The sequence below is a fragment of the Pipistrellus kuhlii genome, unplaced genomic scaffold (assembly GCF_014108245.1).
Source record: "Pipistrellus kuhlii isolate mPipKuh1 unplaced genomic scaffold, mPipKuh1.p scaffold_m20_p_2, whole genome shotgun sequence".
NCBI classification, from domain to species: domain Eukaryota; kingdom Metazoa; phylum Chordata; class Mammalia; order Chiroptera; family Vespertilionidae; genus Pipistrellus; species Pipistrellus kuhlii.
Window position 1 is genome coordinate 136,470,194 of NW_023425515.1, and position 13,739 is coordinate 136,483,932.

Here is a 13,739-nt window from a genome sequence, read left to right on the forward strand (position 1 = left end):
TTCAATGTATTTGTGTCAGGGAGTCTGAAAGTAGAATATCTAGGACTCTTCCCTATATGTAACACTTAACAGTTCTGTGAAATCTTTTTAGACTTTTCTCTCTGCATTTGCAAAATATTTATTTAAAAATAGACACACACACACACAAAAAAACAAAATTGAATATTTTAGACATCGTTTCCTATCAGTACAGATAGTATAGATAGATTTACATTGATGAATATATCCTTAATATTTTGTATTTATTAAAGTTTACATGCTTTTAAATCAAGAAAATTAAGTTTCTGCTCAATAAGTGGTTTATTTTTAAAAAATTATTCTAAATTGTCAAAAATAACAAACCTAGTACCAGTTGTCTTCAGTAATAAAAAACAATCAGCAGGCTGAGTGGAGAGGATCAAAGGGGGTAAAAGGAGGCCATCTAATACTTTCAACAATAAAGATACATTTAATTAATAAATAAATCCTATACAATAAAAAGCAATATGCTAATTAACCATCACTCTGCTACTCCCACTAGCCATGCCCACCAGCCAATCAGGAGCAAGTATGCAAATTAGCCCAACCAAGATGGCTACAGCCATGGAGTGAGCAGGTGGCTTGGGTTTCCCCTGTAATGGAGGAAGCCAAGCTTTCTGCACACCCTGGACGGCCTAGGCCTCCACTCAAGGCTGCAAAGTTTTAATTATAGAAGATAAATAAATCCCAGATACCAGGGCCTCCACTTGGGTCGCCAGGGGGTGTGGCTGGCTTGCAAACCATTCCAGGCCCCTCACCCAGACCACCCCATACCTCAAGGCAACCCCCACCCTGATCCAGGACATCCTTCAGGGCAAACCAGCCACTCCCACCTGTGTACCAGATCTCTATACTATCTAATAAAAGAGTAATAAGCAAATTGATCATTACTCCAACACACAAGATGGCTGCCTCCATCTGGTCAAAGATCCTGCCCACATGTGGATACAAAGATGGCCACCACAAGATGGCCAGCAGCGGAGGGCAGTTGGGAGGGACCAGGCCTTCAGGGGAGGGCAGTTAGGGGTGACCAGGCCTGCAGGGGAGGGCAGTTAGGGGCAAACAGGCTGGCAGGGGAGCAGTTAATCATCAATCAGGCTGGCAGGGGAGTGGTTAGGGGGTGATCAGGTTGGCAGGCAGAAGCGGTTAGGGTCTATCAGGAAGGCAGGCGAGCAGTTGGGAGCCAGCAGTCCTGGATTGTGAGAGGGATGTTCCAGATTGGAGATGGTGCAGGCTGGGCTGAGGGACCATCACTTCCCTCCCTCTGTGCATGAATTTCATGCACCAGGCCTCTAGTAAATAAATAAAGAGCAATCAGCAAACTTATGTAAGTACCAAAATGAATTGGCATGAGATTTTATTGACTTGGGTGAGTCTTCATTGCCTGTTAGTAAATAGCAAGTATGTTTGGGCTTCCTGTTTGTTGAAATCTAAACCAGAGAATGAGATTTGTGGCACTGCAATGATCTTTGAAAAAGTGTCAAAAGAACATAGTTTATGCAGGTCAGTTATTTTTCTCTTCTGTGAATATAGATTGTCCATTTTTAATTAGGACATAATCTTGAATAAATATGGATTACAAAGTAACTGTTGGTAATGAAGGTCTATTTGTGTGGCTGTCATTTAGTCCAAAAAGGGTGCCAATTTATAGTTATCATGAACTCCTTATAGTTGCTTTGCTTTTTAAAATTTTCAAGTGTTAAAATAATATAAATTTAACATAGCTTATACATTTTTAAAGAGCACAGGACAATAGTAATCCTTCAGAAAAACCTATGGGATTCCCGAAAGTGAAAAGTTTTGAGAGCCTTGATTTTTAAGTGTATGTCCAAAAGATACCATAAGCTAAGTGGTGACTGTTAAATTTATGTCAAATTACTACTTTTATGTTAGTTTCAAAGGTACACCTAGAAGGTTTTAATGATGAAGATGTAATTTCACGACAAGACCATGAGGAAGAAACCGAAAAACTTGAGTTAGAAATTCAGCAGTGTAAAGAAATGATTAAAACTCAACAACAACTTTTACAGGTAAATGTGAGTTACTTTTTAAAATGATTCTTCCTTGAGAAAGACCAGAATGTTACTGAATCTTACTAGATTTTATTTCTTTATTTCATAAGCTCTGTGAAACTTAAGAAATAAGTCTGTGACACTTGTCTGATCTAAGTTCTCTGCTTCCTAACAGGTAGATTTCATACCATTGCTTAGTGGGTGTTGTAGAGTAGAAGCATTTGGGGAATGGCACACTTCAGTTGACATTCTCATTCTTCTTCATTTCTGTTCATCCCCTCAAGTTTAACCTGCCCTCCCTTGTTTCGTTTCAACTTGGTGGAGGGTTGCAGGAGCCCTCAGGAACTTACTGTTTTAAAATCTAATAGCAGCAGCTTGCTACCACATGTGATGACGATACCACTTCACTGCTGCAAGACTGTTATTTGTTGGAAGAAAAGGAGCGCCTCAAAGAAGAGTGGTCCCTATTTAAAGAGCAAAAAAAGAATTTCGAAAAAGAAAGACGGAGCTTTACAGAAGCTGCCATTCGCCTAGGATTGGAGGTATTTTAAACAATTGGCTTTTCCTTGTAGAGCTTTTGAGAATTGTAGGGAGGCCTCAGTAGAATGCATCTAAGTTCTGTGTCGTCTACAAGTATTTCATCAATAACTTGAAATGAAAGAGATGCTAAGCATTGGAACTATAGAGGGATATCTTTTTGCCTTTACCAGATTTGGGGATTGAAAAATAAAAAATTTAAAAAAAATGAAAAAAAAACAACAACAAAAAATCAACTAAGTATTCATTATCCCTTTTGGATTAGTTTTCTACTATTAAGTGTTTAGCTTCACAAGAGAGTTCTTTTGGGCATATGTCATCTGTCCACTGTCAGTAGTGTAAGAAGACAGTGTAAACAAGAGCATGTTTGTTGTTTTGTTTTTATAAAAGGAAGTGTGGTAAAAAGTGAAATTCCTTCTCCTTCTGGGCCCTCACTCAGGGATGTGGGCCTCCCAGTTAGCAGTTTGGACTATTGCGTATGCATGTCTTCAGCTTGTGGTTTGTTTTTTTTTACCCAGCAGTGTATCACCTATAGATTTTCCTTTCAACAATTATAGAAGTAATGTTAGAACATGGTTTAAAAATAAAATCAACCCATACACAAAGCTAAAAAGTGAGGAAATATCCTCCTTTTCCATTGCCAGTTTAATTCCTCAGAGGTAACCACTGTTACAAGTTTCTATTTGTCATTCTTCTGGGAAATATTTTAACTTTAATATATTTCAGTCCATTGATTCCCCACTAATGAAAGAGGAGGCATTTAATGTACTTATCTTGACTACCGCCTATACTGTTCCTTACACCTGGCTTTTTTATACTATCGTTACTTTTTACACTAATTTTTTTAAAATTGCTTTTTCTGAGTAACCTTTTTTACTTTGAATAAACAGTTTAATGCATCTACTTCATGTTTGCTCAACTTCAGACAGCATTAGTTTATCCTTGCAATGACAGAAGGCATTCTCCTAGTTACACTTACTCCATTCTGCTTGCCCCTCTCTTCCCAAGTGATAATTATTTTTCACTGTCAAGTGTTACCATATTCATATTCTGCCCTGTAATATAATCCCAGTGAAGTACTTTGTGTAAGATTAAGACTTAAAAATTATAACCTAGGAAAGAATATTGATAACATAATTGTCTAAATATTATTTATTTTGTACCAAGTAATATGTTTGGACACATGGAAAATCTTCTGTATTATGAAGACTGCCACCTGGAAGAGTGTATCGGTGTGGAGTCAATGCTTCGACTCAGACTCAGCCGTCACGTTTATTCTATCCCAATCATTGACTGGTTGCCACTTGAATGCCCCCACTGGGGATCGAGCCTGCAACCAGGAATTTGCCCTGACCAGGAATCAAACCATGACCTCCTGGCTCATAGGTCGATGCTCAACTACTGAGCCATGCCAGCTGGGCCCCATGGCTCTTTCTGCCTGAAGATATACCATATTTCTTTAGGAAATTTTTCTTCTATGCTGTATTTTTACCTCCTTTGATTTCTCTCACATCCTGGAACTTTTACTAGACAGATGGTTATCCTTCTGAATCAATTGACTTTATATTCTGAATTTGGGGATATTCTCTCCCTTTATCTTGTGCATCAGCAACCTGGTCTTCATCATGGTCAGTTTTATTATTCTCTTCATCCCCTGAGTTTTTATTTCAGAGTTTATCATTTTAGTGTTTAATTTCTTTACTTCTTTGTTGTTTTTTTTGGTATAGCACTGTATTATTTTATAGGAGTTCATAAATCTGTCCAGTAATTTGTATTATGAATTTTTTGGATCAAACAGTTTTAATATATTGCACATAATTATTTTTCAAGGAAAACGATTTCAAATATATTGCATGTAACAAACATTAATATTTCAAAAAAAAAGGTTTTAAATATAATAGAAGTAATCCTGTTATTTATAGATTTTTTTAATATTTCCTACAACTTTTGTAATATTATACTATGTTAGTACAGTTTTGGTAATATATTTAAAATCTGTATTATGGTTTTTAAAAAATATTTTTTTCTGTCCTAAACTATCTGTTATCCATAATCATTTCTCTTTGTCTTGTTTTTGTTTTTGTTTTTCCTCTTAGGCTGTTAGTTTTCTTCAAATGTTTAGTGATCCATTAGTCTATATTAATATTTATAAGTGAAAAACTATATATGTTGGTCATTTTAAATAGCAAATTGTGAAAATTTCATCAATAGCTATCATTCTCAGAAAACAAGAACAATTTGCACTAGCATTTTCTCTGTTTTATAGGATCACTTCTGTTTCTGAGCCCATCTCTCCCTCACCCCCAACCCTATTCTGAGATGCTCTTGCTACTTTGATGCCACTCCCAGTTCTCTGCTTAGGAATCCCTTTGCCTGTGGTCACTAGAGGATGGACCAGAAACCTGAGTGTCTGGGAGAATATAGTTTAGGATTCCGAAGCTGTGCAGAAGGGGGAGGTTTGACATGCGCCCCCTTGTGGTGTAGTGGTGCTGCTCCTGCTGGTAGAAAGTTGGAGGATGACAGCAATGCTTGATAAAGCCTTACCCCCCTTTCTCATGTGATTAATTTACAATGGGTATTTTTCTGTTGTTTGTGATTTTATATTTATAATGTTCTGTATATTCAAAAGTTTTGCTCATATTCTGCATGTTTAAAAGTTATGCTAATATGCTATTTTTGCATTGTCCACTTGCACTTAATCAAAATTGATGTGAAAAAATAGTGACTAGTTAGTTTATTAGATGAAAGGGATGGCTTTTTATTTTTTAAGCAATTTTCTTAAATAAAATTTTTCTTAGTGTTTTTAATTCATTTGACTTAATTACATATATGGTAGCCAGAAAGCAAACACAGATAGCTAGAGAAATCATGTAAAATGGCAACTACATCAGCATTGAAACATTGATCATATTTCTTTGGTTTGCTTATTTTGACAGAGAAAAGCATTTGAAGAAGAAAGAGCCAGCTGGTTAAAGCAACAGTTTTTAAATATGACTACTTTTGACCACCAGAATTCGGAAAATGTGAGACTTTTCAGTGCCTTCTCTGGAAGTGAGTATTTCATAAGCTTTTTAATCTGAAAATGCATGTAAAAATACTGTAAATTATTAATATAAGACTTTGGAGGGCAGCAGTAAGAGCTTTCTAATTAAAACTAAAAAATCAACTTTAATATTTTATTTACTGAGTCAAATGGGAATGACAGGAAGGCTGTGTATTCCAAAGACAACTTTTGTTGTGTAATAATGTCAAGTTTTTGAAAATTTACTACAAACAAATATTTTTAAAACAACCCATTTAAATGTTTGTGACAAAGATTACAGGACGAGCTAGACTCTCGTTCTGTCTCACACCTTACTCAGAACTACAAATAATCCATCATAGTTAACCACCTCCATTATATTGCCTTTTTTTGCCCCACAGGTTCTGACCGGGACAATCTTACAGTGCACTCAAGGCCACGACAGAAGCCCTACAGGGTGTCTAACGGGTCTCCAATTTGTACCTCTAAACTCACAAAATCTCTTCCTGCTTCTCCTTCAACTTCAGACTTTTGCCAGACACGTTCCTGTGTATCTGAACATAGGTATTGGTCATCTCACATATACATAACATCGCTAGAGTTGCATTGCTAAGGAAAAGTTGGCATGTTTGTAATATTAACAGTAGTAGAGGGTTTGGAGAGGAATTCAGTAGATGGATTCATCATTATGCAAATATTTATTGGGTATCCATTATCTATAGACAACTATTAGGCATCAGGAATATAGTTGTGAATAAGGCATATACAGTCCCTGTCTTTGAGCTAAATGATATAATGTGATTATTTTTTATTTATTTATTTATTTTTAAGTATATTTTATTGATTTTTTACAGAGAGAAAGAGAGAGGGACAGAGAGCTAGAAACATCGATGAGAGAGAATCATCGATCAGCTGCCTCTTGCACACCCCCCACTGGGGATGTGCCTGCAACCAAGGTACATGCCCTTGACCGGAATTGAACCTGGGACCTTTCAGTCTGCAGGCCGACGCTCTATCCACTGAGCCAAATCGGTTTTGGCTAATGTGATTATTTTTATTTCATATCTAAAATACAATTTAAAATATAGTCTTATTTATAGGGATCACTTAATATTTTAAGTATTTAATTTTATTAACTAGAAGAATATTGTTTTGAAATTTTTTGTAGAGCACGTATTTAGAGTTTCTTCTCGTATGCCCGTTTCATTGGTGTTGAAGGGCAGAGCACTGCTCATCCTGACTGGTAAAGAGGGTCAGTGCCCAGGATGATGGGGTCCGTCCCAGAAACCCACAAACTGCTATTAACTAACATTTTGGGATAGTCCTCTAAGGTTGTTAAATTAATTTTCTAAGCTCTAATATCAATTCTTTAGCTCACATCCTATTCCAAGATTAGCTTTGAACTAAGCAGCTGGACCATTGCTAGTGCTGCAGAGGACGGAGGGAGCTAGGGGCTGCGTGGGAAAGTGCCGGCGGCGCTGTCCTCAGAGGAGGAGACGGCCCAGGGCCTGCCTTAGGGAGCTGCACACACGGGCTGTGGTGGTGAGAGGCTTGTGTGGAGCACGGTGCTAAAGAAGGCAGTAACTTTCAAAGAAGAATTGTTAAATAGATGAACTTTAAAACAAAAAAATGAAGCTTTTCAAAGTACAAGACACTAACTTAAAGTTGAGTTTTGAAAGGATGAGGACTAAGTAATACTGGGCCAAAGAAGAGCTGAGGGCCCTCCCAGCAGCAAGTGTAGGGACCCTGAGGTGGACACTAGTGTGCTTGTGGATGTGAGTGGAGTTAGCAAACAAAACCAGGGGTCATATCCTTGAAGGACCTGGGATTAAACGGTACTATGTATAAGTTCAAATATATATAAATACTAGAGGCCTGGTACATTTGTGCACTCAGTGGGGATTGGGGGATATTCCTCAGCCCGGCCTGCTCCCTTTCGGTCAGGGCATATGCCTGGGTTGTGGACTGTATCCCCAGTTGGGAGCATACAGTAGGCAGCTGATTAATGATTTTCTCTCATTGTTGATGTTTCTCTTCCTCCCTCTCTGAAATCAATAAAAAAAAATCGTTTAATCTGTATTTGTAGGTCAGGTATTCTAAGGGCAATGCAAAAGCATTCAAGACTTTTAAGCAGGAGAGTGAGAAAAATTAAGTTTCAAAAACATTGCTCTATATTATATAGGAAACATCTCAGAGCCAGTGATATTAGCTGGGAGACTCAGTCAGGAGGCATTAGTGGGCAGAGGGGAGAGATAATAGCAATGTGGATGAAGGTAGAAATGTTTAGATTTAGGGTATATTTTACAGTTAGAGCCAAAAGGTTGACTGATGGGTTGGATATGGGAAGTGAATGTTTATTTAATTTATAATAAAAATAATGTAAGCTCAGAGTATTTTCTTACACAGGATGTTATTGAAACATTGAGATTTGACCAATCATAACTATATATATATATATATATATATATATATATATATATATATATATATTTAGACATAAGTTCTAGTTACCACTTACAAATAATACTTTTTGTATCTAAAAGAAAACATCAGATAGTTGCCCCAATTATCTTTACATATTTTAAATTTTTACCTTTTTACATAATTTTTTTTAGTTGTGAAATATTTGACATAAATATTTCTTGACGACATTGTTTTGTTTTTAATAAAAGTCCAATATTTAGTACCTACGTTGTAGGATGTTGTGAAGTTAGGTGTTAATATTTGTTAAAGTACTTAACTTAAAACAGTACTTGGTCAATTGTAAACCTTTAGTAACAGGCTATAAAAATAAAAATAAATGTAAACATAAATAGATTATAAAAAGGCTATTCTGTTTCTTGTACTCCAAGGTTTTGCACTATATATCAATCACATAGAAACAATTTTGATCTTAAATTTCATTAAGCTATTCAGTTACTGGCCTCGGAGGATAAAACATGGGAGAGAGTTCTGTAAATGGCTGTCAGTTGCAGCTTGATGTAGTTCTTGAAGTTTTATTTTATGTGATGAATTTGTGTTTTTGCTCCTGAAGCACCTTGGATCTGGGTTTTGTAATAGGTAAGGTTACACCAAAGTATTTGTAGCAGTATTTGTAGCATCCTCATTGCTCCTTCACTACAAGATGGAATTATACATAAAGGCTGTGCCTGGGTTCCATGCAAAGTAGCTCTGTACTAAGTTGGAGATTTCAGTTGATCATTGACCTTATCTGAGATGGCAGGGATTCTAAGGGCTGAATGATACACAAGTAAGTTACTTTAAAAAAAAAAAAATATATATATATATATATATATATGTGTGTGTGTGTGTGTGTGTATGTATATATATACATATATATACATACATATATATATATATATAATTGATATTTATAGAGAGGAAGGGAGAGGGATAGAGAGTTAGAAACATTGATGAGAGAGAAACATATATCAGCTGCCTCCTGCATACCCCCTATTGGGGATCAAGGCCACAACCCAGGTACATGACCTTGACTGTAATTGAACCTGAGACCCTTCTTCAGTTCGAGGGCCATCGCTCTATCCACTGAGACAAACCGGTTAGGGCCTTAAGCTACTTTTTTAAAAAGCAATTTTAATTATGTTTTTTTAACTTTTTATTAAAGCAAGTTAATTTTTTTAAGTTTACCACATTCTAAGATGGAGTTGGTAAACCAAAGTCAGAAAATATGAACATTTAGGAAAAAAATTTTTATGAAAAAAGTTACATAAGGTACTCACTTGATTGTTCATTGGTTCAACCCCGTAGATTTTAAAGTGATCATTTAACTAGATGTTGTTTGTTTTGAGGCTGGTTGCAGAGTATATCTTTCAGATTGTATTGCTGACAGTGGAAGCTGTGTCTGTTTTCAGACAAGAAGGTTGTTATTGCCTGACAGTTAATTGAGCACTGTTAGTGCTTAGTGCATGCTAACTCGTTTAGTTCTCACCCAATCCTATGAGATAGGCTGTGGAAGCTGAAGAACAGGGAGGTTTAACTTGCCAAAGTGGTCTAGCTGGAATCTTTACACGTGTGTAGGCTTTCGTTAAGGATCTGTGTCGGTGAATGAGTGGGTAGATGAAACCGAGCCTGAACAAATGGACAAGTACTGAAAGAAGCCACGAAGAGATTAGAAAATAGTGGCAGAAAGATGGGGCTATGAGAGACACTGGCTTTCCAAACCCACATGCTCTCTGTCTACCTTGGGCTTGGTGCATGCTAAGTTGGGCAGTGTGCTTTAAAGTTAGACTAAAGAGATAAATAAATATGTGGATAGGATAAAAGTGAATTAGGCCATTTTAAAGATTCTTTGTTCTTGATCAGCATGTCCTCAAAATTTACTCAGCATAGGACAAGGAATCAGTCAGCCTTTAGACATTGAAGTATATCTAAAATATAGGAGCAGATGATTATTAAGACTTATGTTTCTTTCCCCCTACAGTTCAATCAGTGTGCTAAATATGACTCCAGAAGAGACTAGACCTAATCAGGTTGGAGGAGAATGTGCAAATCAGAAATGGAGCGTGGCATCAAGGCCTGCATCACAGGACGGGTGCTGTAGTGAGTGCTCCTGGACCTCCACGAATTCTCACGTAGAAAAAGATGGCTTACCTTAGCCATGTGGACTGGAACTTTTTTCATTAATATGTTCATCAAATTGCACATCTAACTTGAAACAGGGTGTGTCATAAAGTTGGTCATCTCTCATAATTTAAGATGGTCTGAGTTGTTTGTTTGGACTTCCTGTTCTTCCCCCAAAGAACTAAGATGTTAAATCTATTTAAAAGAGTATATAGGTTCGGATATGTATTTTTAGTATCAGAAGCATCTGGTTCTATGAATAAAGGAATGTATAGTGTTTGGAAACAAAAGCACTAGAGTGAGTTTCCTCTTAAAGGAATTAAAAATAGCACTTTTAGTAAACAGGCTGTTGTAAATGTTTTACTTTTGTCCCATATATAGTTGGCATTGAGAGTTTAGCCTTCACTTGAATGTATACTGTAGATTTTTAACAAAGCAAGTTCTATATTTATTATGTTTAGTGTGATTTGAAATTTTCTCTTTCATGTTTTAAATAAAGTGAAATTTATGTTTTGTACATAGATATACATGATTATGTTAAGAGGCTTTAAGATCAAAAAGTTTTACACATTCATAATTATAGTATTTCATGCCAATAAAATTTTTATTAGTGGGATTTTGTTTACAAGTGTATTAGAGCTATTGCCACATTATGCTTAAGAATTTCTTGGACTCATCTGAGCAATAAATACTTAAAAGGTATTCCATAAAGCTCATTCTTTAGATAATTAACATTACTGATATACATTTTTAAAAGACTTCTACAGCATTTGATTTTTTAAATATATGTAGGATATAATTTTTCAAAGAAGTATTGATTATAGAGTAATAGAGGCAAAACAACAAAAGTACCTTTGAATAAAGCAATTTAAGACTATTGGCTCCAGATATTTGGATAATAGGAGACGTTAAGATATTTAAGATGCTTGGATTCTGATATTTTCTTTACTAGATGGGTACCAGTACTACACCAGCTGTACCAGCAAAGGCTTTGTATACGTAGTTGACAATAATTTTTCAATGATGCCACTAATTGTTAAGGAATTCTGACAATGTACAAACATCAGATTTTATAATCCAGATGTTTTCTGGACAGACTGGTGTCATGTCATTTTCATAACTGATTGCATGTTTCTTCATATATGTTATTATTGATAGTAGTAATAATAACACATGCAGACCTAGGCTCTTTCCAGGATTCTCATAAAAAGTTTAAGTGCCTAACCTTATTTGTCTGTACTTAGAAGCCTGAATAGATCCCATCCTTGCTAGATATTGTAATTCAGGCCCATTTCGAGCAGTTCAAACACTAACATATACTCACCCTGTATGGGGTGAGTTCCATGTTGTCTACCTTATTGGACTTGTTGGTAAGTGTGGTTTTTGTGGGGAAGTGTATTCCGCGATGCATGGTGAGAAGTGCCCTGGAATCCAGGCTTGGCCTTCCCAGGTGGGTAGAGCAGGAGAGGTTTTGCAGTGTGATCTCTGAGTCCTGTGGGCTGGCAAGCTCCTTGTGTGAGAGTCCCATTGAAAAATATAAGTATGTTGCTCAAGTAAGTCATGCTCTTATTTCTAGATAGGATTTAAAATAAGTATGGGTCATAGAAGACTAGTAAATACATTTTTCCAGGTGTTTTTCCTTAATTTTCTCTTCAATTTCATGATAAGCATTTATGAAGTCCCTGCTGTATGTCAGGACCTATTTCTACATCCTAGTCCATGGGATTGGCAGACAACTAAGCACACTCCCTGCCACTGAGAATCTGGGAGTTGAGTGGAAGACCAGCTCTAGAAGCCAAAGTTATAAGAACAATGATAAGTGCTCCTCAGACATTGTCTGTTAATAAAACGTGGACTGATCTCATTGTTCTGCTCCAGGGTTTATATAACAGGGATCCGGCAAGGCTTCCATTCCAGTTAATCTTGGCATTATTTCCTATGGGAAGTACTACAGAACTGATATGTTATTATTTTGTGTTTATTGTTTTCAACAAAATTTTGACCTGCAAAGCAGGATAAGATTTTCTGCCCACAACAGAAAATCTTTGTTTTGTTATCTAGTAGACAAAGTACTTCTAAAGGTTTGGGTCATGTAGATAAGGATAATGAAATGGGTTATTCTAGTCATTTTCTAAATACAGTGTTTTTTCAATCTGGATGTACTAGTAAAAGTGGAGTGGACTGTTGATTAAATTCTTTATTTTCAGAAGTTTTGACAATCTTGGTCCCTGGCATATGTCATAATACGTTTAGCGGAAATAAACAAAATGCTCTATAAAAAGGTAAAAAGTTGCTTGATTTGTATAAAAACTTCCACTTGGCTAGTTAAGATTAAAAAAACATTTTTTTAACATTTACAAGTAAGTAATTCTGGGCTCTTAGGAGTTATTGTAATGCCAGTGATTCATAAAGATCTGTAAGATTAATTATTTTATGTTCAGAAATATACTCAGTATGATGCTTAACACACAGGAAATACATAATATTTGTTGATGAGAAATATAAAATGCTAATGAAACAAATAGCAAATCACTTTCTTGGCATAAAAGGGCCATAAATTTCAGGTTAACACCCAACTTTTCTCAGGAGAGTATGAACTTTTGGAGTATATTTCCAACCCTATGTAGCTTGGTTTCCTCTAGAGTTTTAAGATAGACTAGGCCATGGTACAAATAAAAAACACAAAATTGGTGTGACTCTATAGAAATTTAATTCTTGTTCATGAAATGTTCAGTATGGATTGGGAAGTCTGCCACCATCGTTATGACACCTGGAACACTGGGCCCCGAAGTCATTAGCGTGGGGAAAGAACCAGTGGGCATGTGGCTGGATGTCAAAATCTCGCCTGAGGAGGCATGATTTCCACCTTCATTGCTTCACTAAGAACGTGGGCCTGCGGCCCCAACCTAACTAGAAACAGGGCTGGGAGAGAAAACAGCTACTTGGTGACCAATGACAGCGTTAACATGTCATAGTTGATGCCTGATAGTTCATCCATTCAGTGACTTATTTAAAAAAAAAAAAAAACAAAAGAAAAAGCAACAGTAAAACTACTCTGTGCAAGGGATTTATTGCTTGATTATTAATGGCTTCAAATATCCTTAATTCTTGTAAGGAATATATTAAGACTCCTTTACCTTCTCTAACCTTTTCATACAAAGTTTTAAAATGTTCCAGCGGTAGTTTCACACAGTTACTAAAATATTTTACAGTGCATAGAACACACCTTTCCTTTTGATCCAATAACTATGAGAGATTATTAACTGATTTTAGAGCTGGTAACAGACTTCAGATGTTGTGATGAATCCAGTCACATAGCTAGTAAGTAATAAAACAAAACGTAAAGCCCCAGATGTGATTTCTAAATTTCCAGTGTGGTCCAGACTGCTACAGTGCCTTTCAGACGGTTTTTCAAATGATATTGTTCCATTCTTAACTCCTCATATGCCACCCTATCATCTACACCAAAGATATTTATCACATAGTCCATGTGTAAGACTTAGCCTTGTTTTGTGATGGTTACTATGGCAACTTTATTCAGAATTGGACCTATTCCTGACAAGATTAGG

The 13,739-nt window shown here is 36.2% G+C and overlaps 1 protein-coding gene across 14 annotated transcripts in view; it reads left to right on the plus strand.

Moving 5' to 3' along the window:
• The window catches only part of LOC118723408 (SSX family member 2 interacting protein), a 53,586-nt gene extending 40,356 nt beyond the window's left edge, over positions 1-13,230 (plus strand). For 6 of the 14 annotated variants that reach the window (XM_045584395.1, XM_045584388.1, XM_045584392.1 and 3 more), the window contains 5 exons: positions 1,912-2,054; positions 2,399-2,572; positions 5,504-5,618; positions 5,991-6,153; positions 10,031-13,230. In XM_045584395.1, coding sequence (XP_045440351.1) covers positions 1,912-2,054; positions 2,399-2,572; positions 5,504-5,618; positions 5,991-6,153; positions 10,031-10,205 — 770 coding nt within the window. In that variant the 3' untranslated portion in view covers positions 10,206-13,230. The remainder of the gene's footprint in view (positions 1-1,911; positions 2,055-2,398; positions 2,573-5,503; positions 5,619-5,990; positions 6,154-10,030) is intronic. The other 8 variants (XM_036445666.2, XM_036445669.2, XM_045584394.1 and 5 more) reach the window with 5 other exon arrangements.
• The last annotated feature ends 509 nt before the right edge of the window (positions 13,231-13,739 follow it).